The sequence below is a fragment of the Chiroxiphia lanceolata genome, chromosome 1, assembly GCF_009829145.1.
Source record: "Chiroxiphia lanceolata isolate bChiLan1 chromosome 1, bChiLan1.pri, whole genome shotgun sequence".
Taxonomy (NCBI): domain Eukaryota; kingdom Metazoa; phylum Chordata; class Aves; order Passeriformes; family Pipridae; genus Chiroxiphia; species Chiroxiphia lanceolata.
Window position 1 is genome coordinate 30,272,461 of NC_045637.1, and position 26,376 is coordinate 30,298,836.

At 40.6% G+C, this 26,376-nt stretch overlaps 1 protein-coding gene and 1 long non-coding RNA gene across 2 annotated transcripts in view; one reads left to right on the top strand and one right to left on the bottom strand.

Annotated features, from left to right (window-relative positions):
• Positions 1-4,856: 4,856 nt before the first annotated feature.
• STMN2 (stathmin 2) overlaps positions 4,857-26,376 on the bottom strand; it is a 36,335-nt gene continuing 14,815 nt past the window's right edge. Inside the window, exons 2-5 of the mRNA XM_032703037.1 lie at positions 19,933-20,028; positions 19,157-19,329; positions 9,038-9,229; positions 4,857-6,218 (exon numbers count right to left, since the gene is read on the bottom strand). Of these exons, the coding sequence (XP_032558928.1) occupies positions 6,159-6,218; positions 9,038-9,229; positions 19,157-19,329; positions 19,933-20,028 (521 nt within the window). The 3' untranslated portion in view covers positions 4,857-6,158. The remainder of the gene's footprint in view (positions 6,219-9,037; positions 9,230-19,156; positions 19,330-19,932; positions 20,029-26,376) is intronic.
• On the top strand, positions 19,152-22,570 carry LOC116794399. Its single transcript, XR_004359788.1, has 2 exons — positions 19,152-19,351; positions 22,261-22,570. It is a non-coding gene; the product is annotated as an uncharacterized LOC116794399 (long non-coding RNA).

The following is a 26,376-nucleotide window of genomic DNA, read 5'->3' on the forward strand; positions in this document are numbered from 1 at the left end:
TCCTAAGGACCCAGGGATGGAGGGCACTCAGAGCAGAAGTAGCACCCACCAATTTCACCCCTGTCGTCCCCCAGCCTGGCCACTGCTGCCAATTTTCTGCTGTCTCCCAGTGGCAGCTGTCAGCCTTCTCCTTCTCTGTATTTTCCAGAAGTCATCTTTCCCTACAGCTTTGCTGCAGGCTGTGGCTGCATGGGCAGGCATCCAAGGTGATGTACCAGGTGGGTGAATCAGGCACTGATTCCCTGCATCTCCATCCAGCATTGGTAGCACGTCTTAGGAGCATGGCCCAAGAAAAACTGAGCTGGCCCTTCATGGGGACATCCAAGGTCTAACAGAAACTGTTAATTCAGGCACAGGCTGTGCTTTTTGAGCAAGCAGCTGTGCTGCCTCCAAACTTGTCCCTGGAGGCAGAAGATGTGCTGTTTCCAAGCTAATACCTATGTCAGGAATAACCTGCAATCTGGGTCACCAGTTCTTAGTTCATGGAAAACTGTTCATATGCCACTGCACTCTGACATTTTTTTCATCATTTGCAGACATCTAAGTGTAAAACAGTGCAGGAAGGGACTCAAAAGTCCCAGCTTTTGAGTCAGGTTTCTTCTGCTGCGAACATCACCTTTCTCAGCCTGCTTGAAATCCATCTGAAAAGCAGTGAGGATTTTCTGCTTCAATCCATCACTCAGGAGAGCTGGTTCAGACTCACTATGAGTAGGAATCAGCTCCTAAGCTCCAGACTAGTGGAACAGGTAATATTAACCTTTTATTCATATGGCTACATTATCCTTTAGCTTATTTTAAATGCTGCCTAGTGCTGTATTCTTAAGGAAATGTAGCAAAAATAATGAATTTCCCCCAACTAAAAAGTATTATCTTTTATGTTATATATAAACCCAAATCCAGATTTTAGGGTAAATACAGAACATCAGTCTCCATGAAGCAGGATTTCAGGATCCTGTAGAGCTTGACAGGCTCTTAAAAATAAAATATACCATCTGTAGCTGCCTACTAAATAATCAGAGTTTGCCATCTTCTGGTCAAGAGCAGTTGTACATGGGAATTTTTTTCCACTTCTGTGAACCTTTGGAAAATATTATCTAAAAGATTTCTTGGAAAATGGTGTATTTTAAAAGTTAATGCTTTGAAAACATATTTTGCTATGGTGTACTTATTTTTCAAAGTTTGTTTAAAAATCTGTTGCAGCTATAATAGCTAAAAGAAATTTAAGTCACAGCTTGGCTGTTTCCTTATATCACACTTGTCTGGGCTGTATCTGGGATAATGCCTTTCATCTCCATCTTCAGGAGCTGCCCAAGCACTTCCTTTTCTGGGACCCATTTGACCAAAGCCAACCTGTTTCAGCAGGAAGATATTTTCCAGCAGGTATTTACTGCCACCTGAAAGAAAGGGAGCATGGCATTACATTGACTTGAAGCAGGTGAATGTTTTTTGAAGTAAATTATCAATTGTATTCATTCTTATGGTCTTTGAATAGGAAAAGGAACCTCCGTTAATTTCCCCAAAGGAAAACTTAAAGCTCAAATGGTATCAGAGCATCAGCACAGCACTGAAGTTATGAATGGCTGAAGCACGAGCATTTTACTGCACACTGGAGAATCCTCTAATCCATAGGAGTCCACAGCATACTCTGGTTTCTGCTGACCACAGAGCTATGATAATATTTACATATATACTGTAGGTTGGATTTTAGTCTGCTCTGTCTTGTGCCCTAGTTCGAAGTATTGGGGTGGGAGTGGAGAAATATTTCAGTGCTTTTCAAGAGAGACCTTCCAGCTTCAAGGGTGACCATCCTTGACCATCTCCGCTGGGAGATGAAAACTACTTTTCAAATGTGAGAGTTGTTTCATGGTTCTTTTAGCCCTTGATCTGCTGATGGTTTTGGATGTAGCTTTTCTTGCTCTTCCCTGTACTTCTGATGTTGCTTTTATCATGTCCTCAGTCTTTCTTCTGGCCACTGTGCACTATCTGTTGCTTTCTAGACATGTTTGAAGTTTTAGCAATGCAGATATCATAGTCAGGAGTGTTTCTGATGGTGGTGTTGCAATAATCATTAATTCTGGCTTCTCCTTGTTCCACACAAAAATATCAGTCCTTTCTGGTCATGCCACTTCTGTTACAGTGGAGCTAAAACTGAAAACGTCTGGACTAAGGCTTTAGATTTCAAAGCCACCATCTACCTTATATAAAGACCCAGTGTAAACTGTGCAGCAGATGGAGTGGATATCCTTCAGAGGAAATCCTTGCAATCCCGGGTGTATTTGGAAATGCTCCCCCTTGTTAAGACTGACCACTGCACGGCAGTGTTGCACCAGCATCACTGCGGCACCAGCTGTGAGGCACGCAGAACATTAGCTAAAATTCTCCCACTGCCACCTTGGCAATATCCCTTCTGCTGAATGAATGGTTCCTCCTCCTACTGCTGAAATATGCTCAGAAAGGGGCATGTGCTGCAAGATGGAAGTGGGGCCTGCCTCTTCCTGTGCAATCCTTGCTTCTCTCCATCAAAACCTGATGGGAGAGTTTTATTAGATATGATGGGATCTGACAACAGTTGGATGAGAAGGATGTTCATGTTGCCCTAAATATAGTCTTAAACCCATGTCTCTCTCCTTCTGGGAGATGAGAGAGAAGCAATGTCTCTTCTCTGTATAGTTTAAGGTGTTGGGAGTAAAACTCTTTCCTACGGTGATGACAGGGCTGCTGGATGGAAGGCAGGCAGACAACTCTGTGTGTGTGTAGGATGTTCCTGTACATTAGTGACATGTTTGAGGACTCTGGAGTGAAGGAACAGACAGATTATTTGATTATAGAAGGGTTTGGATTTTGTTCCAGTCATTCAATAAAACCATTCATTCAATGATAAAGAAGGGGAAAAAAGGGCATAGTTGTCAAGTTATGGATTGATCACGGATTTAAACCCTAAGTCCAAGCCTCTGGACTTTGGAAGTATTTGGGAGGCTGTAGCAAGGTGGGGGTTGGTCTCTTCTCCCAAGTGACAAGTGACAGGAGAAGAAGAAATGGCCTCAAGTTGCTCCAAGGGAGGTTTCGATTGGATATTAGGAAAAATTTCTTCACCAACAGGGTTGTCAAGCATCGGAACAGGCTGCCCAGGGAAGTGGTTGAGTCACCATCCCTGGAGGTACTTAAAAGACATAGAGATGTGGTACTCAGGGACATGGTTTAGTGGTGGACCAGACAGTGCCAGGTTAATGGTTGGACTCTATGATCTTAAAGGTCTTTTCTAACCTAAGTGATTCTATGATTCTATGACTTGGTTTGAGCATAAATTTTGTGGCTTTGGTAGGACCATGTGAAGTGTGACAGGTTTGAATTGTTCTTGTTTGATTACTCAGGCAGTCTCCTTGTGGCAGCCTTGACATAACTGATGAGTTAACCAAGAGGAAACAGGGCCCCATCCATCGCTGAAGGGGCAGACCTGGGACCTGCAGAGGCCACAGGCCAGAAGCGCCTCTCTAGAAGTGCTGCACAGCTCTGCCCTGCTTCTGAGCCATCATATATCCCAGTGAGAGGAGGGAACATCTGTGTGGTACAATGCCAGTGTTATAGGCTCCCTCCTGTCCTGTGGGAGGTGTCAGGCAGTCTGGTCTGTGTGTGTCAGGCAGTCACAGCTCATGGCATGGAGCTGAGAATCTTTGGTTAATCAAAGAAGGGGCCTGATTTTTTTATCTAAAAGTCCTGAGCACTCTACTAGCTATTGAATTAAAAAATAACGGTCTTATCAGAATGGTAATACTTTCAAAATTGATGTTTTGAATATTTTATTACTTTTCAAGATCCTTAATCTATAACTCCACATGAAGAAACCCATGGCAACAATACACTTTTGCTAGCACAATCAGGGAGGAGCTAGGAAGGCAAAATATAAGGAAATAATGTAAAGAAACAGGAGTGAAATAAGGAAATGGCCATGCTGCACATCTCTAGATATTTCTTTTTGTTATTAGAGGTGAAATATGCAATGTATTTGCAAACAGGCTTTCAAAGCATACCTATACTTTAATAAAATGAACTGTAGACCCACAACTGTTAAAAGAGCCAACGAGTTGTAGTACTCCTTTCATTCTGTGGTATGGAGCTCACTCACACAGAGAACTGAGCTCACAGCCTTTCTCCTGGATCAACTTCTGCTATTTTTTGACTGTGGGACATCACTTGGCTCTGAAATAAAATAGTCTGCATGGATCAAAAAATTACTGTTGCAGATCTGGAACTTTATGTCCATCTCTCTGAAAGAGCAAGTAAATGATGCCACTTTCATGACTTTAAATCAGAAAACTAATCATAGATGTAATTCTCGATCACCTGTCCAGTTAAAAATGTGGTCTGATTCAATTTTACCTCTCAGCTCTGCAGCTCAGCAGCTACCTTAGTGATTTTGTTTTTCAATAAATCCTATAAATGAACCCTTTTTACCCTGAAAACAAGTGTGTTAGCACTCAGATAATTGATGCAGCTATTGATGTATATACCCAGAGCTATGTTATTCACTTTTCTTTCCCTCAATTCCATTTTTCCCCCCAGTATCGAGTCAGGACTAAGGAGTCCATGTGCATGTGTGTGTAGGTAGTTCTTTTTAATAAACTCAGTGCTAGAGGTCACATTTATAGGCTCAGTTTATACAGTAATCTTTAAAAACAACCAGCCTAAGCACTGGAAAACACATAGCAGGGGTTAGTCCTGTCTTGGCAGAGAAATAGGCTTAGTTTATTAATAGCTCTTATTTAAGTCTCATTTCCATGCTTTTATGACTACATTGGGTTTTCCCCTTACATGGGCACATGTCAGAGAAGTAATGGAGCAAGAGAAGAGACAAGCCCTTTTTCAGTTCACAGAACCCCAATTCTTTATTAATCACAGCTTGCTCACAATGACATACAGGAAAATAGCACTAATGAAGAGTAGGATATGCAGGCAGCAACCTCCTGGGGAGTAGGGACAACTTCAAAACTGCAGCTATTTTGGGGATGATGTGTTAGGTTTGGTGATACTGTACTTGGCACAAGCACCCTGTCTAGTCATTCCTCCTGCTTCAGCCCTCTTAGTCCTAGGTGTCGGTCACTAGGTAGGGTTGGCTAACACTGAAGAGTAAAGGTCATGATGAATGGAAGTCAGCAGTGTCAAAAAAAAAAAAAAGAAGGTAACAACTGGCTCATGGGTTCCAGGTGAAATATTCAGTAGCCTTTTGTACTATTATGCATGTAATATGGTAGCATCAGATAAGTATCATAGATCATGGCACCTACAGATAAAGCCACTTGATGCTATCTATTAGTTAGTTGCTCCATCAATAAATTTTCAAGTGGTGAATTAAGCTCACTTTACAATTAGCATTTGTATGGCTGTTGGCATCATCCAGAATTTGCCATAGCTTGATGGTTACAATGTGCCTCGTAAACTTGTCTCAAACTGATCCTACTTGCTTTCATTCTGTTGCACAGATGTTTTTGTTGCCTCTTACCTCAAAAAGCAGAAGCAACAAATACTCCACCTGATGATTTAACCTCAATTATACAGCACACTACAGAGTCCTGCAGAATAAATTGAAAAAACTTTTTAAGAGCCATTTGTCTCGAACAGCTGAATGTAAAGTCACAATACCTGTGATCTAGTCACTGTTTCAAGAAAGCTTATTGATGGCAAAGCAGTCTAGGTTATTAGGCAATGACTGGTCTCTAGCACCATAGAACTACTACTGACCTCATGGTGGGTTGGAATGAAAAGTCGCAGGGAATGGAATTAGACATGAGGTGCTTCAAACAAACAGACCCAGCAAATTCAATTGAGTGGAAATAGACAACATCAGAAGCCTGTTACAGGACATGTAAGATTATGAAATAACTTGCATAATGCAATAATTGTATTTTTTAACAAAAATGTAAGTATTTACAAAATAAGATCCAAGTTTTTTAAACATCAAGCAAATCATTCTGCAAAGAGACCGCATCAATTTTGTTTTTATTTTTGTTTCTTTTTTTAAAGTTTTTTATTGAGTTCTTGATTTTTATTTTTTTTTTAAACCATGTCATACATTTCCCATACTGATATCGCATGATCCATAATAATATAGGCAGGGGGAGTTTACTAATGGTGGGGGTGGGTCACATCCACCATTGCTGTTTTCAGCCAGACAGTTCCACCTGGAGCTCCTTGTTTCTACGGACCTCTGCGGCATGCCTCTCCTGGAAAACATCAAGAAGGGAAAAATCAACCCTTTTTCTCATTCTGCCTGCCCGGGGAGGCTCATGCTGACAACCCATTTAGGTCATGCATTTGATGCTTCCACAAAACTTGTTTCACAGCACAACCACCTTTGAAGGATTCAACTCAGGAGAGGTGTCATCCACCAGACCAGCCTGAGGCATGTTCGGTGCTTACTTTCTACTGCTACTCTGGAGCTCAGTCTTTTTTATCTGATATGACCTTATAATCATTTCAAAAGACCTCACAGGGAGGTGCTGCTTGCAGCATAAAATGTGCCATGAGATCACATCTGCCCTTTGAATTCCCGGATATTAAAGTAAATATAGGGAAAGATGACTGGGGAAATAATTGCCTTCATGTTGTATGCAGAAGAAGTGTTAGTTACTGCGTTATCTGCAGCATTTAGGAAAATGCTAGAAACCTTAGGAAAAAAGGTCCAAGAATTTCATTCCACCAAGATGGGTTAGTTTGAACATCCCTCTTACTCTGAATGCTTAAGCTACGTACCCTCTCTATTCTTTCTTTGGCTATGATGAAGAAGGGACATGGTTCCCAAAAATCAATGCTAGGCTCTTCTGTCCACTTTCAGTGATATTGTCTTCTCTTTTACAACAACAGCTGTAATTAGTTTAACCTTATTTGAGACACAGAAGTATATTTCAGAAACTTCTGTGGAAATGGGCCTGTGGTCAGGAACAACAACTGTCAAATCTATTTAATAATGTTCTCCTTAGGATGTTTATAAAACTATTATTTTCAGCAGATTCTGGGTTTTCGGGTTTTTGGTTTACACCTCTTCCCTTTCAACTGTTAAACTATCAGACTTTTACCTCTTGTGTCTGATCCCCTTAAAAAACTCCCAGAAAACCAGATGACAAGAACAAGGTGACAGCAGAAGCAAATGTCCATCCTTAGTTGACTTCAGTTTAAGACGCTGCCTAGGTATTTCCATGCATTAGAGGGTATTTTCTGGTAAAAAATTCACAGAAGGCAACAGTTATCTTTTTATTATCTGAGTTGGACTGTGGACCACAGGCCAAAATAGCTTATTTCATCCACTGAACCTGTAAATCAGTTCTGAATGCTAGATTTCATAAGGGACCTGTTCCTTGGTGTTCCCATTAGCTGCAGCATAAAAAAGTTCTCTCTGCAGGAACTTCTAGACACCAACACCTTGGGGCATCCACAGTTCTGTGCAACTTTGGAAGACTTGGACACAGATATCTCACTTCTCTTCCTGTATATTCAGAATTCACTCTTGTGTTGGCAAAAACGTATAGTCATACAATTTTTAACTACTGGTCAGTACAAATGTTGCCAAATGAGTTACTGTCATCTTTGCTCAGAAGCCTTCCTTGGGTTTCATGCATATATGACATCATACTTCTGTGGAAATGGGGTTTAACAGTCTGTTAACATTAATCAAGGACACAGAAATGTTTCAGCTGTTCTTCCCATTTCCTTTTGGATCTCAAGGATGAATAATTGAATTTTTCCTTTGTTTTCATAAGCTCTGGGATAAGTGCTTAAAAACTAATCTAATGCAAAAATATAAAGTAATCTGGGTATAGTTCTTAAGATCAAGAATTATCCTGTTTGCATAGTTATTCGTAACAACGTCCTTTGGGTTTTGTTGTTTCTTTACTACTCTCCAAGACTTTTGCCTCCGTCAAAGATGTTGAGGTGCTTATAAAGATCTCCTTGAATATCTCTGAGAGCTATTGTCTTTCTGTTAGTCAATTTACTAACACATTAGAAAGTTTGTTATTGAGGGCAACAAGTGATCACTCATGCGGAACGAATTGTTTTTTCTTAACATTTCTAAATCTTCATTTACATGTTCCCCTCTTTTGTGAAAGGGGTTTTTGAGAAGGGCACACTTGGTCGCATGTGCGGTTTGTGAATTCCCTATTTCCTCTGACTGCAAAGAAGATCTCCACAAAAAAATTCACTTTCTTTCTTTCAAGGCTTGTGGAAGGACAGACACCTTTTGCCATATATGGAAGAATTTCCCCCATATTTTTTCCTCTTTATCCTCTGAGAAACCAAGAACTACAGACATAGGATAATTGTTTGATTTGATCAATGACTTCTAGAAAATGAAATGTAAACACAAGTGACCTTTCCTTTTTTCACAGCCCTTCTTAAAAGCTAGAAAATCAACCTTTCTCTGGAGACAGTCCGGCAAAGGGCCATGAAGATTAAGGCCATGAAGATCTCTCAGTTCTCTCCTATGAGGAAAGGCTGAGAGAGCTGGGACTGTTTAGCTGGGAGATGGCTCAGGGGGATCTCACAAATGTCTGTAAATACCTGAATGGAGGGTGCACACAGCTAGGCACTTCTCTGTGGTGCCCAGTGACAGGACTAGAGACAATGGGCAAAAACTGAAACACAGGAGGTTCCCCTGTAACATCAGGGAACAGCTTTTCATTGTGAGGGTTACCAAGCACTGGCACAGGTTGCCCAGAGAGGAGTTGGAGTCTTCATGCTTGAGGATATTAAAAAGCCACCAGGACATGGTCCTGGGCAACCAAACCCCTAGGGGCTCTGCTTGAACCAGGGGGTTGGATCAGATGAGCTCCAGAGGTGCCTTCCAACCTCAACTATCCTGTGATTGCGTGATTACAGAACTTCAGTCTTTTTCAAAAGTGAGTGGTGGCTTAGATAAGCATCAGGGGCTCTGACTTAAAAATCGCTCAAGTGTGGCAACTGAGATAAGGACTACGCACAACATCTCTGCAAAATGTTGATTAGATTCTCCTCTCTAGTCTAAGGGGAAGAGTGATGGTGTGGTTACCTTCTCTTGGAGACGTTCAATAAGAGCAGCTAAATTAGCTTCACGGTTTTCTTTGATCTGTTCCATTTTCAGTATCAGCTTTTCCTCTGCCATTTTGCTGAAGTTATTGTTCTCCTCCAAAGCTTTTTGAAGCACTTCTCGCTCATGTTCTCTCTTCTCTGCCAGATGTTTCAGCACCTGGGCCTCCTGGGACTGGAAACAGAGAGACATGTGGCTTAAATATTCATGTGGAGCAAAATAACCCCTATAGGGCAACAGTTCACTGAGTTTGGAAACTGCATAAAGTTTGCTGCTTTTTTGTTACATGCACTGTTTGGCAATTCTGTGAATAAATCAGATTAGTTTCAATAACAGGGGCTTAGAGACACTGGCTAAATGTGGGGTACATGCCTGAGGAAGCAGCAGAGATGTGTCCAAAGCACTTCTGTTATAAGAAATGCTGTCATGTCACGATGACCCATTACTGCCCTAGGTCAACTGGATTACTGCAGTGGTTGCTCAACCTCTGACAGCTGCAGACTTTTAACTACGAGCATTTTATTTGTAGAGATAGGGGACTAGGGGCTGAAGACATGTACAGTGTTAAAAGGGAGATTGCTAATGCAGGAGAGGTGCAATTTTCACTTCAGTTGGACTATTCTTTAATGCACGTGAGTAGTTAATAAGAGACTTTGAAGTTTACTGTTATGAAAGACAGGCAGCATCAATTCAATGTCTTTTTCCCATTATATTTATGTTTGGCTAAGTCTCACTTCTTAGGAACGGAAAAAGAATTTTATTCTGCAGAAAATAACATAAAAATATTTTCAGTTAAAAGTTCAAATTTTGCAAGGAAGATGAAAACTGCAAGTAGGAATTAAACAGATGCAGGCTATGCTCAATATTGTGTTCTTCTTTGCAAACTCACTGCTCAGAAGCATAAGCTTTGTTATTTATTTTAAATCAAATTGCTAACATGAAACCATTAATCTTAGGAGAGAAGCCAAAAAACTTGCAGCATTGGGCCCATTCTCCTGGCAAGTATGGTTGAAAAGACAGTTATTTGGAAACGATAAACAACATTGTACACTTCTGGATAAAACAAAAATTAGAGGGAGCATGAGAAGTAAACAGAAAAGAGAGAATGAAGTATGGCTCTGGGAGGCTAAGTGTATATTTCAGTGCAGATCTCAACACACTGTTGCCATTGTTATCCATAAAAATTAATTAGTTTAAGGCCTAAATTAAGGGCTTTAACCGTTAATTACAATTAGCTGTAATGAATCCTATTAAATCCTGTCATGTGGCTTTAAATGGAGTGAAAAAGGCTGCAATTCTTTTATGCAAAAAAGATCCAACTAGAAGGAGAAAACAAATATTTTAATGAAGGTAAGATACACATAAAGGCAAATGCACTGATGAGGAAAATTAAGGGGATTCTGGAAAACTGCAAAGACCAGACAGAACATCTTGCAGCAAGACATTGGAGTAAAACTGGCTTTGAAAGGTTGTAGTGGCTTGCCTGAGATCATAGAACAGAGCCACTTCCATCCATCCTGGACACTTAATGTATCTGCTTTCACCTCAGGCCTGGCTGCAGTTACAGGCTCACTTCTCAGACTCTGATCTCTGGAGCACTTGCTGATGGGAATGGTCTCCTGAAATGGCTGGTTCCTCACAAAAGCTCTTCCCCCCCATCATAGCATATGATGAACAGAGAGTAATACAGCAAACATTTTTCATCTCTTTGGCTCTTGTGTCAGATAAAATATGTTAGAAATGGGAACAAAAACCCCGCAGACAGACGCAGCAAAACCAGGGAGTTTCACTGGTGGAATATGGAAGGAGGATGAGCCAAAGACAAAAGGGCAGAAAGAGCTAGGCAAAGAAGGAATTTTCTAGAGTAACTAAAAAATCATAAAAGTCCGATAAGTTTAACAAAAATATAAAAGAGTGTAATAACCATATAATAAAATAAGTTATTTTGAAGCAGACTATCTGATTCCAGATACTTAGAATTTAACAGTTCTTAACTGTAGGCTATTTCAAAATGTAAAGATATTTTGAAAGATGTGATGCACTGTAAAACTGAAATAATTAAACATCTTCACCTTGCTTTACCATTTTTGGATCAAATTGAGTGGCTCAGTCTGACCAGTGCTCGTGAAGTTATTCTGTATTTTCTGTTTAATTTACTACTCAATGGCAACCTTTCATTTACTTGTGGAAAAGTTATTGTCATTAAATTTTGCTTGCTTACATGTGAACCCTTTGCTTAAGTCATCTAAAAGCAATGGATATAATATAAGAATCTATTTCCCTTCCTGTTGGGAGTTTGAAAAGACACAATGAGCCTAAGTGTAACATCCTTTCGCATGAAACATTTAAGAAGTGACTTGTTAATTTGAAAGGCTAACGTTTCTCTGTGTTTAAATATGTATATACAACGTGTTATAAAATCAGACCTTTTCAGATTTAGAAAGCAGACATTTTAACAGACATAATCACTTGAAGAAAAGCACCAAGATCAGTGTTTACAAAGCCATAGTGTTGTCTACTCTCCTATACGGCTCCGAATCATGGGTCATCTACCACCACCACCTGCGTCTCCTAGAACACTTCCATCAGCGCTGTCTCCGTACAATCCTTAACATCCGCTGATCAGATTATGTGACCAATACATCTGTACTAGAGCAAGCAGCTGTCACTAGTATTGAGGCCATGTTACTGAGAACGCAGCTGCGATGGGCAGGGCACGTCTCAAGGATGAAGGACCATCGCCTTCCTAAGATCCTGCTCTATGGTGAACTTGCCACTGGCTGCTGCATGAGAGGAGCCCCGAAGAAAAGATTCAAGGACTCCCTGAAACAACATCTCAGCCTTGGCCATATTGATCACCATAACTGGTCTACTCTGGCCTCCAATCGGGAGGCCTGGAGACACACCATCTATAACGCAGCTGTCTCCTTTGAGAACACACGCAGGATCACTCTCAAGGAAAAAAGGCAACGCAGAAAGAACCGTATCTTGCAAAATACACCATCTAAGGAGTCTTTCTGCTGCGCCTTTTGCAATCGGATATGTCTGTCACGTATTGGCCTCATAAGCCACCAGTGTGCCTGCAGCAAATGTGGATAGTGCCTTCCCAAATCTTCGTTCGCGAAGCCTAGCCATGATGCCTTAAACAGCATATTGTGAGGTATTTTGAGTGAGGAAAATCACCAATACCCAGGACTGGTTCAAAATGCAGGAACTCCCCTCCCTGCCACAAAACACCCATGGGGTAGAGTCTGATTTATACTGATGTCCATCCCCTAATGGCATTGTAGCCCAGCTGTTAGTCTGCCTATTTCCCTAGCGTTCAGACCATTCTGAAATCCCCTTATGACAATTCTGGAAGGCAACTGGTATGTGTTTGTACTGGATTGTCAAATAATCTTCTGTTTCCAACACATTTGGCAGAAGAACTTGGCCACCCTGTCTGTTCAAAGTCTACTACACACCCAGAAATGGGTAAATGAATGACCATGGATACCCAGGGGAGCTGGGATTAATAGATTCCCTTTGTTGTTTGTCTTGGCTTTTAACTGCTGTGTTTTGGTCTCACACATTTCCACAGTGATGCAGGATTCCAACATACATAGGAAGTTTTTATTTCAAGTTTATTTTCAACATTGTACTGTTTGAAGTGCTGGAAAGGGTATTTTCAAACCCCTGATAGTCTATGTTCTAACATACTTGTAAATGGGTTATGATAAGCACTTCTGGTACAGCTGTTGTGAGAAAATGAGTAAAAAACACTGGAGAAGGGGTGAAAGATAGAGAAGACTAATAAGAAGAGAAAAGTATGAAATAGTGGAGAAAGACAAAAGCAATACTCAAGGGGGAATATTCAGAAGACTTCTTAAATATAATAAAGCATAATCAATGAAGCTCAAGCTGCAGAATCTAATATTAGATCATAGAATCAAAGATTATAGAATGTCTTGGTTTGGAAGGGACCTTAAAGATCATCTAGTTCCAACCCCTCTGCTATGGGCAGGAACACCTTCCACTAAACCAGGTTGCTCAAAGCCCCATCCAATCTGATCTTGGACACTTCCTGGGATGGGACATCCACAGCTTCTTTGAGCAATCTGTGTCAGTGCCTCACCACCCACACAGCAAAGAATTTTTCCCAACATCTAGTCTAAATCTCCCTCTTTTTGTTTAAAACCATTGCTCCTTGACTTATCACTATCTGTCCTTGTAAAAAGTCACTTTCCCTTTTTCATAAGCCTTCTCTAGGTACTGAAAGGCTGCAAAGTAATGTGGAAGAATAAAAATGTTTATTTGTTAATGTTTAAATGTGGAGGAATAAAAATATTGGGAAACATTCCTGGTACAGATACCTTTGCTCCTAGAAACATACTGCTGTTTTGAAAGGATAGTTAATGCAAGCAAATTTCTATGATGTTCATGTCATATTTTTAAAGGATCATGTGCATCCTCAGTTTTTAGAGATGAGTAGTTCCAAAAGAAATCCAAATCTCTTACCTAGCTGGCCAGAGACATATGCAGACAACTAAACACTCTCTTCATGAGCAAAATTATTTATGGAAACCAGCTTTGGAGATACATACAGTTTTTAATTATCACTCACAGGAAGAAAATTCTCCTTATCTGAGTAACAGGTAGTTTATTTTCTCACGTTCATCTTTGTTTGACAGATACGTCCAAATATTGAAGTCATTTATATAGAGATAAAAGTAATCCTTTATTACTTTTAAGCAAGAAATGGGCTCAGACAACTGCTTTTAAATTGGGAATTTCAGCTTGAATGCATTCACCTTAATCACTAGCATCCTATACTAGGATGTATAAGGCACATTACCAGTCATGAGAGTTCCCCTTTCACAGCACATTCATTCACTGGACTGAGTTTTTTTTACAATTCAGTTATTCAAAAGAAGCTGCAATAACCTCGACATTCCTCAATGTATTGTGTACTTAAGAGATACTATTAATGGAGCAGAATGTGAAGACAAGAGTAAACATTCCTACTGCAATCTAAATGCCAGGGTGAAGCCTAAGCATGGTGACTTGAAGTACTGATGTTTTCATGGGAAGGAACTGAGGCAGGGATTTTTCCATGAAAAAGCATGGAAATGGACTCTAAAATTAGACTTCACTCAGAAATACCCATATGGAAGGAGAGTAATCTGAGCTGTAATCATTGGTGAAGTTCTGCTGCTGGCGAAACTAGGTGGTGCAAAATTTTGCTTATATTTAGATGAGGATCTTTTTATTTTTTTCCTCCAGTCTGCCAAGGGACCTATGGATCAAAGTTACTAAGGATGTGGAGTGAAAAAAAAAAAAGGAGTCCATTCATGATGTGATTCAAGAAAACTCACCTTCGCTTCCTCAACTGGCACATAATTGCTGCTCTCCATGTTGTGACCCATGGGTGTGAACAAGGCATGTCGGAGGGATGAAAGAAGTACCACCTGTGCCCTCTGCCTGATGCTCCCCTAACTACTCATGAGGCAGTTTGTGATCTGCTGCAGTTTCAGGCCTGGGGCATTTTAAAATTAATGAAGATCAATGTCAGATTGTCTTATGATTGTTCATTAACGGCAGAGCCGCTGGCGGACTGCAGGGAGAAGCTTTGCTGGCATTGGGATGTATGCTCATGACTCCGTGTGCTTTGAGACAGACCTTGGTGACTAACACAAAATCTTCTCCTAGTTGGTAGCAAATATCTTCCTATGGGCATGTATTCCATAGACTTTTGCTTTTTTGACAACGAACTGCAAACCGGCTTGCAGTTTTGGCTATCTTTTGTAAACATTATGAGTGAAGCACTGTATTTGGAAACACTATCGTGTAACGTGGCAGAAACATCCGGTTCTGGTGCTGATTACACTCATTATTGGGACCTTTACATGAAAAAACACTTCATGCTGAGCAGCAACAGAAAGGGAAATCAGTAGGTATGCAAGATAGGGGACAAGTGTCTTGGGCAGTGCCTATCCTCCCTGACAGCCTGCTTGCCTACAAATTTGGTGGGAAATCGAAGAGGGGACCAGGAATGAGATGGAAGAAGAAAGCTCCACTTTTGCCAAGGAAGGTGTGGATCCTTTGTCTGCCTCTTCTCTTACCTGGAGTGGCAGTTTTGTAGGTCTCATGCAATATCCAGGAGGGAACACTTGTCCCCCAACTCTGCTGCCTTCCCTGTCCTGGCAAAGCCTTTTCACCCATTAGCCTGAGGTACAGTGTGTAAAGCATGGATGGCTTTTTCCATGCCAAAGGAGATATGGATTAAGAGTATCAAGAGACACCTCTGGCTGTGGGGCTGGCTCAAAGGGGCAGTGGGCTGGGTGCTGAAGCCTGACGCAGAGTTTGGTCATGATGCTGGCAGAGATGCCCTGGACTGGCTCCTGCTGTGGGGAGATTATCTTGTGCCATTTCATAGTAATGGTATTAAAAACTCATGTACCTATAAGTCTATATCCAACAGCATGAAAGTTAAAAATTATGACTGTTCTCCTGCATTCTTTGCAGCGCTAAGTTCTAGGGATGAGCTTGATTCAATTTCATCCCAATACGAAGCCATTAAAAGGATTTAATTACACACAATTTCTCTCCTATAATCCAAAATCTAGTAGAAATACACATTTCTACTAGAAAAACTATATTTCTACCAAGAAAAACTGCTGCATACAATGTGGCAGCGCTCTGATTTCTTAAGTGAGAAGGATGAAAAGATCTTTCTGCTTATCCACCCAGGTGGGAAAATATAGCACACCTATGCTGAAAAAGTAGTGGGATAATAATGACATACTGTAGAGAGAATTCTATAAATGGAAAGGACAAATCTGTAACTAGCCCAAATGAGTCTCGCTGTATGGTGCAAAATGAAAAAATGCCTCAGGTGAAACTCTGATTTTGGTCTGAGAGTATGAGGTCATGGCTGTCAACGGAGGTAGAGAAAAAGGGAGAGAAAAGGAAAGCGGAGTCTTGTAAAATCTTGCAAGGAAATAAACAAGAATGATAAATAGGAAACAGCATAAGCAGGAGACTGCTGAAGTGTATGTATTGCTGTAGATGTTCTCATGAGTTTGAAAATTTATTAATGAACACTGCCTAATTAACAGAGCAGAATCTAATTCCTAAACAGTGTGAAATTCATTAGCATTTTTTCAAAAAAGGCAATTCTCATCCATTAGTTATACTTGATTTTAATTAGAACTGTCCTTTAATTAGAAGGACATAATCTAGAACGGTCATGCCTGACAGCTCTTGTACATAGATTGAAAAGTATGATAACAACTGCTATCGTGGCTGTCAGAAAAAGTCTGCCTGGTTTGTCTAGCAGCCAAAAGTAGAAGATGCTTAGAACTCTGGATGAAGCTAGGCAAATCTGTCTGGTTCCTTCCCTGAGATATATATACACACATACTTCTAGCTTTCAGCAGTCAGCACGTTACACACATTCTGAGTCAGAAGTTGCATTCATGTAATAATTTCCTGCAATGTAGTGGTCTATAGATTTTGAACTAAATAGTATTTTAATAATCTCTAAACAGTCTGTGATAACAAATATACCTTGAATAAACAGTACCTAAAAAAGGTGATTCCTTTTGGAAATCGCTGTCTGATGATTTCCTTGAGTGTTTCGTCTCCTTTGGATTGTGTGAAACAGAATATAATTGTTCTTATTCATTTTCTCATTACCATTCATGACTTTGTACACTTCTATCTTATCTTTTACCTGTTGTCTCTTTACAAGCTGAAAAGTGGACTATTTAATTTATCTTTTTATGGAAGATTTTCTGTTCCTCTAATTGCTTTTTTTATCCTTGTCTGCACTATACTCCTTTTGAGGCCAAAAATGAAGCTAGTAGTTGAGATGTGAGAGCACCAGGGATTTAAACAGTGATGTAAAGAAGCTTTTTGCTCTGTTCTTTGTTCCTTTCCCAGCAATTTCTGTTGCAATGCTAATGTGAAGGATCTTGTCTATTAAAATAACTCAGTTATGTGTTCATTCAAAATGAATGTAGTACTAAGGGGAAGAAACGGCAGGTGTCTGTATTGCTATCACTGATTACCAGTCTATTGCATAATGAGTTTTTCTTTTGGGAGAAATGAACAGTAATGAAATCAATGGAATGAAATCTCTGGAACATTCAATTTATATTTATCACCAAGTATATGCATAATATCAGGCTTTTTAATTGCTGCCATTTAATTCTGTGTCCATATCTTTACTTGAGCATTTGTACTCAGCACAGAGGAACCTCGCACATGGAGTTTTTGGGGCATATCATCACTTGGATGTGTGAGAGCTCATACTTTGTAGCAGGTGCTAGTGCAAATGCATATCCTTTTATACACAGTCATGTCCTTTTACTGAATTGAATACTTTGGCAGAAGTATTTCTTTGAAAGAAACAATAGTGCTAACGAGTGTGCATTAGAACCACAGAGTCTTTGCTAGCAAGCCGGCAGAAATGGCAAAAGTGGTAACACTGCAGTGCTCATCTAAATGAATTGTTCAAATTAGCAAGGTCCAGAATAGTCAGGTTTCACTCCAAATCAAAGCTGAGGGCCAGGTTTTAAGGACCTGTCAATAATCCAGACCTACTGACTCCAGTAGACACACATCAAACCCTACAGCAGTGTAGTTTCTTGGCAACAACCCTGATCTGGTCTGACAGGAGTGAAAGGAGAGTGGAGCTGCTTTTCTTGGATCTGATCCATGTGCTATCTGTAGCATAGCTGCTGTCCCTGGACTTCTGTACACATTTTTGTCCATATTGGGAAAAGTCCTGTAAAAATCAGTTTTAGTAACAAATCATATTTTTTAAAAGATAAATGAAAGACTTAAAGACATATAAGCTTGTTTCATTTTCAGATACCTTCTACCAGGGACTCTGTGGGCAGGTGAAAGAGATTTCCAACTCCTACTTAACTAGTGCAAGCTGATTTGCCACAAAATTACACTGATCTCCTGGCTGAAGGGCACAGAAAGTCCTTCTATGGCTCCTGAGGCTTCTGTGCCTCTCCTTTTGTGTGACAGCAAAAGGAAACATGAATTAACCAGGACAATATATTACCAACCTTGAATTTTCTGTGGTCATTGCAGCCAGTTTTGATTTTCCTGAAATAGTGTAACACAGCACAAATGCTGGGACCATATAGGACATTGATAATTTCCAGCCTGGCAATTCAGGCTGGCTATGGTGAGTGTCTCATTGGCTTTGTCTGTCATCCTCTGACTTAGCTGATCTGGAATTTGTTTTTTTCTCTTTGGAAAAAGAAAAAGCAACCTGATCTAGCTCCGACTTAGAGCAAATGAAGACCTCTTCAACACATCTGTCATGATGAAAGCCAAATAAAGAGTTAGTTGGGACTTCCTGCTGCATTTGTGCCAACTTTGTGAAGAAGGTGTAGCAACTCTTCCAAACACTTTTGTGACAAACTTACTGATTATGAAACAGGACTTTACCATTATGGGTAAGGTCATAAAGAAGGGAAGACTTAGTCTGTGGAAAACCCTACAAGGTCAACTTCTAGCACTACTGAGACTGCTAGAAACACCTCTTAATAGCTGTACTATGCTAGTGCCTTCATTGAATGATCCAGAACATGCTTTATTCAGGGCTGATGTTCCTCCACACTGCATAAATAAGACATTTAAGCTGCCTCAGGCAGGCCTTGTGAGAAATTCTCATGGGCACTAAAAGGAGTCAATGGTAGCTGAGACAGCAGTTGATTGAATTATACATCCATCTCTTAAACTCAGACACCAGAAGAATTGTACTGGTTTTCAGCAACTATTATAGATGTCCTGAATGAACCACTTAACTTATATTCACAAAGTAAGCATGCGTATTTGAGCCCACCTGGGCTCCTGCCTGAAGCTATCTGTAATACGTGATGCATACTTCCCCAGCATCAAAACCAGTGAGGCTTGTTTGCAAGCTGCTGAAAGAAAATACACTCATGCGTTTCTTTAAACGTGTTAATAATTTTTGTCCATGCAGGCCATTGTGAGTCAGTGATGTCAGTAGAAAACATACCAATGGACAGGAAACTTGCCTACTATCCTGTACACTGTCACATCTAATTACTGGCTTTTTTTTTTAAGGAAAGATACCTTTCTCCTCTCCTCAGCAGCCTCCAGCTTTTTCTGGATCTCCTCAAGAGAGAGTTCTTTCTTCTTTGGAGAAGCTAAAGTTCGTGGTGCTTCTGAGACTGGAGATGGCGGCTTTAGGATCAGTTCAAAGGCCTGGCCTGAGGCACGTTTGTTGATTTGTTTCACTTCCATGTCTGCACAATAAAGTGGGAAATGGTAAGTCCTTCAATAGGCCAGCAGCATCGAGGGGAGATCAGAAGCACAGACAAAAGATCTAGCATCTTTGCCTTGGGTATTTTAAATGCAATGGCAGATTATGGGCTGAAAACTGTTCTCAGGAGTACATTACATTTTATGTGTAATAGCTTAATTATACCTTAATGTCATAAAGATAAAAATTTACAGCAATTTTGGAAGCTTATTGGGGTTCTGTGTCAATTCGCACCCCTAGCGAGCAGTGCCCAAGCTGATTAATTTTTTAAGCCATGCTTTCATCTTTTCTTCATTTCTTTGGGAATTATGTCAGCTATGAAGAGCCGTAATTCTCAAATGGGGAGTAGGGAAAGCACAGCTCAGTATGAGAGGGATAGCTTTAAAAGTTTAGTTAGCTGCTATTAGGAACAACATCCAGTGTTATCTACAATCAGTAGAAAGTAATAGCCCAAACTAGTAAATAAATGGTTAAATCAACAAAACATTCACTGACTAACACTGTGGACTGTGAGGTGAACTGAGTCATTTCCCAGCACTAGCACATTATCTGGCCTGCAGGATGATTTCCAGAAAATGTCACTCACCATCATATTTATAGATGTTCATGTTGCGAGGTTCCGGGTAAAAACAGGAGCAGATCAGAGAGAGCATGGACAGCTCCTTCATCTTTTCCTTGTAAGCTGAAAAGAGAAATCTTGTTAGCATGCTTCACTTCCCCAGCTCCTCCTTAGTGAATTTCTAGCTGAGATGACTGGCTAGGGACCAGCAAACATACTCTATCATCCACCTGGCAGATTTCTCTAGAATATTTACTTTCAACTATTTCTTCTTGACATTGGACCTTTATCAAATCACACATCTGATGCTCAGTACTGCAGGGACAGCATCCCACCTCCTACATGACCTCAGCCTTGGGTGTAATGCAGACAGTCCTATAGAAAGTGAATCTGGCTACCAGGAAATGTATTTAGCATTGGAAGAGCACCATGACTCCACTCTTTCCTGGCAGGTGGTGAGAGAATGAAGCTCTTACAAATTCTCTGATGTATCCAAATGCAATTGAGAACAGCTCTGAAACACTGCCCATGTATTGCCATAGGCAGATGCTAAAGACATTATCTGTTACAAATGAAAATGTCATCCAGATAATTAAAAATAAAACCAGAAATGAGGATACATTTATCAAATCCCTTGCGTAATGTCCTTAATATGAGTAACTACTCAAAACAAAGCTTTTCCTTCACCACTTACTGGCCAAAATACGTTGTTTTCACACTCAGGTCTAGTGTATATCAGCTGATGCAATAAATACCCTTGTAGTTTACCTTTATGTTGTTATCTTTACTGGCTTTGTGATACTGGTAGGCCCCAGCCATAAACTGAGGCATCCCTGGTCTAGAAATGGTGATACCGATACCTAATCATTATGCAATGTTCTGCGTTCACCTTTCTAAGTGCTTTTAAGTAGAAAAAGAGTCTTGTACTTGGTCACTTGGCAAGTCAGTGACAGAGCCCAGACTAGAGCCCAGCTCTCCTGAGTCCCAGGGCTTTACCCTAGTCACTGCCTACACTGCATAATGCATATATATAAAAGGGGGGGATGGTGATCAAAACTCATCTTGGCACACACAAATCCCTGCTACTATCAATATCATATCTACAGAAGCAGACGCTCATTTGCTGTCAGCATGTGAAAACATGGCTTAAAATATGTGTGACTGAAAGTATTGTACTTAACAGATTAGACCAAATGAACCCTTGATGTTGCTAAAGAAAAACCAGACAGTCCTTTGACCTTCAAACTGTGTATACACATGAAATTGTCAATCAGCCTTTCTAATGGATGCTCTTGTGGTTTTTGAATTTGTTTCTCCTACTCAGAAAGGGCCCTGAGGTTGAAGAGATCTTGGCAGCCTTTGGATGCTGCTCAATATGGTGGTATTTGAAAGATCCATAGTTCAGGAATGGATTTCTAGGTGCTAGTTAAATGATTAGTTAATCCAATTAAGCTTTGCATGGGGGTTTCTAATCATGTACCTTGAATAACCCACCTAAAGGACATTTAGCTTTTCAGAAACCATTGGTAAAAGCCAGTATCTCAGGTCAAGAGTGTACTGAAAATCTTGTTTTGTGGGAACTTAGGCTGCCAAGGAAGCTTGGGCTTGACAAGACTTTGGTTTAAAAGCTAAGTACCAACTTGCAAGGAATAACTCAAAAATCTTCTGAAGAGAAGAATAATGTCCAACTGATGTCTGTTGTCAAACAAAATTAATTGTTCACTTAGCCCTCCATCTAACAAGCACACAGGTGTGGTTACCCAAACTGCCCTTTGAGGAGGGCTTGCCCAGCCAGCTGCTCACACCACGGGAATTGCACCCTTTTCAGCAGCAAGGTTATGGAGTGAATGCACAGTAGACGCTGGTAGGTTGCTAAACATAGAGAAAATGGACACTGGGTTGAGTGTTAAAGACATGGCCATTGACAACACAAGCTGAAAGCTAAATGTGCTTGTACAAGATCTGCCGAGTCACTGACAAAATGTATACCTCGAAATATCTTTGTAAAAAGAGGCATATAAAGCAGCATCCTAGGAATTTTGCCTTTTGGGGCCTTTGTTATTATTATTTATCTTTGCTTGACATTAAATATGTTTTGGTTTCTAACAGCATTTAAAATGATTAGGAAAAGCTGTTTGTTCTCCCAGCTTGCCATCTGCAAAACACAGCTGGGGAAAGATAAGAACATGATTGGCTCTCTTTCCTTCAGTGCAATAGCTGCACTGAAAGCCCACTGGTAAAATCATTGTCCTATTTAATTCTGGCCACTGACAGAATTAGGATGACTTTCCATACTTTACAAGAATTACATTTTCTTTTTTCATGGTATTGATTTAGTCTTCATTTGCCCTCTAGAGTTCTTCAACCGTAACTGGAACTTGGCTTGAATACCCACAGAAATTCTGGAGGCTGCTGCAACCCTGGGAACCAAACAACCTGCCATGCTGGCAAACACTGCTTTTCCTGTTGTAAACTTAAGGGTTGAGGGCATCAAAGGAAATGAGGAGCTACACTTCTCCTCAGGTGTCCAACATCAGCATCATCATGACATGTCCCCCTCAACCAAGCTTACTTGGCAGCATTGAGCAGCAGGAGCCCTGCTTTGCTTAGCTGTCCTTTCCTTAAACATTTCCTTAAAATACATTAAAAAACCCAAAAGCAGTAATATTAGCCTGCTTAGCGGTCTGATTAAAGTGGCTGGTCCATGTCACACAGTTTAGACTGGAAGGTAACTGTACTTTCCCAAATCCCGAGTGTTTAGTGTTTTAGCCGTGGAAGCCTGTTCTCTCAAAAAGAAAGGTTCTTCTATTAAGAAAGTGGCACACACAGACCAGACAGCCAACAGCACAGTGTTTGCGCACAGGACCTCTTGTGTAAACTGAAATAGGCACAAAAATTACCTGCCTTATAGTGGAGCTTTTAAAAACCCTTAAAGACACGCAGTGATTGCAAGGAAGTTTATTTTCCAAATGTGTTTCAACTGGCTTGCTAATTATATATGTCCTTGTGCAGTCATGTAGGGTACATATCATTCCATTAACTGTGCAAGCTAAATGAAGGAAAGTAAATTATGGTAATCGTAACATTACAAAAGCTTTGATAGGGAAATTGCTAGGAAAGAACAATGTTGATAAAAGATGGCAACAGAATCTTTTTAGTTATATGCAGCAAGATCTAAATGTTTATATGCACTAAAAACTTTAAAACTTGGCAAGAGAAGAACACTGATTTTTGTTTAAAAAAGAAGAGAATTCAATATTAGCAATTCTTGCAGTTTTGCTGTGAATATACTAGTATTTATAGGCCTTCTTAAATTCTGAAACTGCATGATTATTTCAGAATCTCATCTACTTTTTTAAAAATAAATTCCTCATATTCAGAGTTGCAGAGAAAAACCTTAGAAATACTATTAAATGCCCCTAAAAGCTTTGACAGCTTCAGAGAAGAGTAAACCCAAATGGCTTTGAAATTCAAGAATGCATTTGGTTTTTTTTCTGAATGAGTCCCAGATGCACCTTAATATCATTGTTTTAAGCCAAACTCACCCTTTGCTCAAACTTTAGGCATTATTTTTAAGAGCTACCTTTAGAAACTGTGAAATTACTCCCTGTGTTGAGTGAACATCCATGCTTTTCCATTGTGGGCTCTTTACTTGCTGGTCCAGGTAAGATCTTCACATCAGCCAGCACTACATCTGCATGAGCAAGAAGGGAAGCACAGCAAGACTGGATCTCTGGGGGGAAACAATTCTAGGGATTTAATTTCCACACTGTATAATTTTGGGGACCTTTTCTTTAAATTAGTCTGGTCCCATGACCTGAACAACCATTAGGGCCATGGGCATAGTAGATGTACTGCTAGTACACACCTTCCAGTTTCATTATCAAGTAAACCAGTTTGTGCTCCAAGATTTTTCTGAGGTGTGAACCAAAGCATGGTCAACTGGGGTGTTTTGATGATCCTCTTTGAAAGTGCTCTATTGATCTCAAATAATATGTTTATTCAGACACATTCCATATTCCTCCACCGATGACAGAAAAGTAGCCCATGGCCAATCCTGCAGCTCACTTGCCTGAGGAGTGAAGCTACTATGGCTGCCATTAGAAGTCAGCAATCACTTATTTACTGCTGGGAGAAATAGGAAGGTTAAGGAAAACACCGTTAAACCCATCCTGTTTGTTCTCATCTGTTATCCAGTAGCTATAAGGAATTTTTTACAGTTTACACTGTAAAATGAAAATCTGTCCTGACTGATGGGCCATGGGCAATTTGGGTCACATTTTGTTCCTTGGCAAAAGCACAGCTCAGACAGATTGCTGTGTCACAGCAGAGACCATTATTCATAAGCAAGACTATTTTTAACATGTGAAGGCAGAGAGAAAAGTGTAAATGTTACTTATAATCAACATTGATTTTTGTTAAACCCATCCCATGGAATACAAAAGAAGCTGTTTGCTTATGCAAAGACTGTCCATTAATGATTTTCTTGTATCTATGGAGCACAGATAAAAACACATGCAAACATGGTGACTGGAGGGTGGCACAAGTCTGACTAAAAATTGCTCCTAAATTTACAACTTAATCTGTCACTGATCATAACTATGGCTTTTTGGACAAAACTGGACTACTCCAGGTGCCATGTCTGTGATGTTTACTTAATGTGTGTGTGGTTAGAGTCAAATGCCTTTGTTTATTTTCTGATGTCAGAATGTTAAGACGTAAAGTTACTATTTTGTATTATTTCAATGTATGTAATTTTCACTGCTGAAACAATGAAAAAACCCATTTACTGAACCCTAACTGTTACAGTCATCTGTGACATGAGTTAATGGGACTATTTTTTTGAGCTAATGCAATTGCATTGTCAAAATGAGATTTTGATGGAAGGGTTTTTTTTAATTTGGAAAAATATAAAAATCTTGTCATGGTTACTCAAAACAAAGAGCAATGCAGATGCTTTGTCATAGTCACACTGTGCTTCCTGTTTATTGAAATTAAAACACACACATTGCCTTCTAGTGCAGAAGGAATACAATAGACATGTACCTGTCCAGAGCCTCGGGGCCCTGACAGCCTCACCACACTGCATGCTGTGGTGATATGCCTGCTCTGGGAAGAACAGAGAAGAAAGCCGTAGGTTAGCTTCTCATTCCTCAGCTCTGCAGAAACTAGTCTGTAGCAGTGGAAGAGTCAGATGCTGCACTCTCTTCTAAGCCATCCCTTTGCATCACACCAGCATGAGGAAGCCCTTGGCAGTTCAGTTCCAAAAGTCCTCTGTGACTGAGGGAAAGGCAAAGGACCGAGTGCTAAGACAGAGGACTGTGGCCCTCCTGAAATTCATTTGAACTTAAGAGGACTTCAGCCAAGGTGAAAACAAAAATTCCAGAGATCTTTTTTGTTTCCCAAAGGGGAGAAGACCTTCTTTAAGGTCTTTATGACATGGGTTATCTTGTCTTAGCCTTTCTGGGACTGGGGCTACCAACTGTACTAGCCTGCCATAAGAGCAGCCTAGCGGAGTTTGCTTCAGGAGTTCCTTGCAATAGGATAACCCCAGACTGCTGATCCTTCCCTCAGAAGTGGCCATGTAGTGCTTAGGAGCTCCCTGAGCCGTGCTTTTTCCTGGGTGCAAATCTGTGGTGCTTGGCTTGGTTCTGGGGCCACAATGGCAGCTGAAGCACCAGGGAAGGACTTGCAAAGGAGTTGGAACTTCTTCAATGTCTTTCTCAGTGTGGGGTGGGGAGAACTGGGTTACAGACTGGAAGCTGCCAAGCCTGCAAGCAGCCCCCTTTTACTCAACAGCCCTGGCATGCAGGCATCAGCCACCACAACAGCAGCATGTTGCTGCTGAACCGAGCACTAGTGGGAGGTGAAATTTCAAGTCCCTGTGTTGGGCACACTGATCTCCCCTAGAGCGTCAAGCAGAGCACCCAGCAGAACACCCAGGGCTAGGCCATCAGAGATAGCTACTGTCTCCCAGTATTGTCTTCGGGTCATCTCGTCATTCCATTGTGGGAGCATGCAGAGGCCCAGATGAGATCTGCACTACTTTCTGAACAAACTTGTCAGACGCAAACACCCTATGCCAAAGAGCTTATGGTCTAAATGAGAAAGACAGGCAAGGGATGCTGGGGAAAAAATAAACCAGAAGTGAAAAAAAAACCTGCCTCAGGTCATAGACCTGTTCTGTAGGAAAGCTTCCTGGGGAAGAGAGTTCTCCTGAATTCTGTATAAGTGACACCTCTGTTGGCACAGGCTGTCTCTTTGCGAGTGCTGCAGGCAATATGGCTGGTGAAACAACTCCTTGAGTGAGGATGCAAATCAAATACAATGAAATAGAATGGCAACAGTTTAGTCATGCAACCTACTATGATCAAACAGCATCTTCCCGAGGTATGAATCATGCTCCGGGTTCTGTTCTAGCACAGTAAGACTGGGTTACTAGAGCAGGGTGTGAAAGAGCTGGCTGCCAGT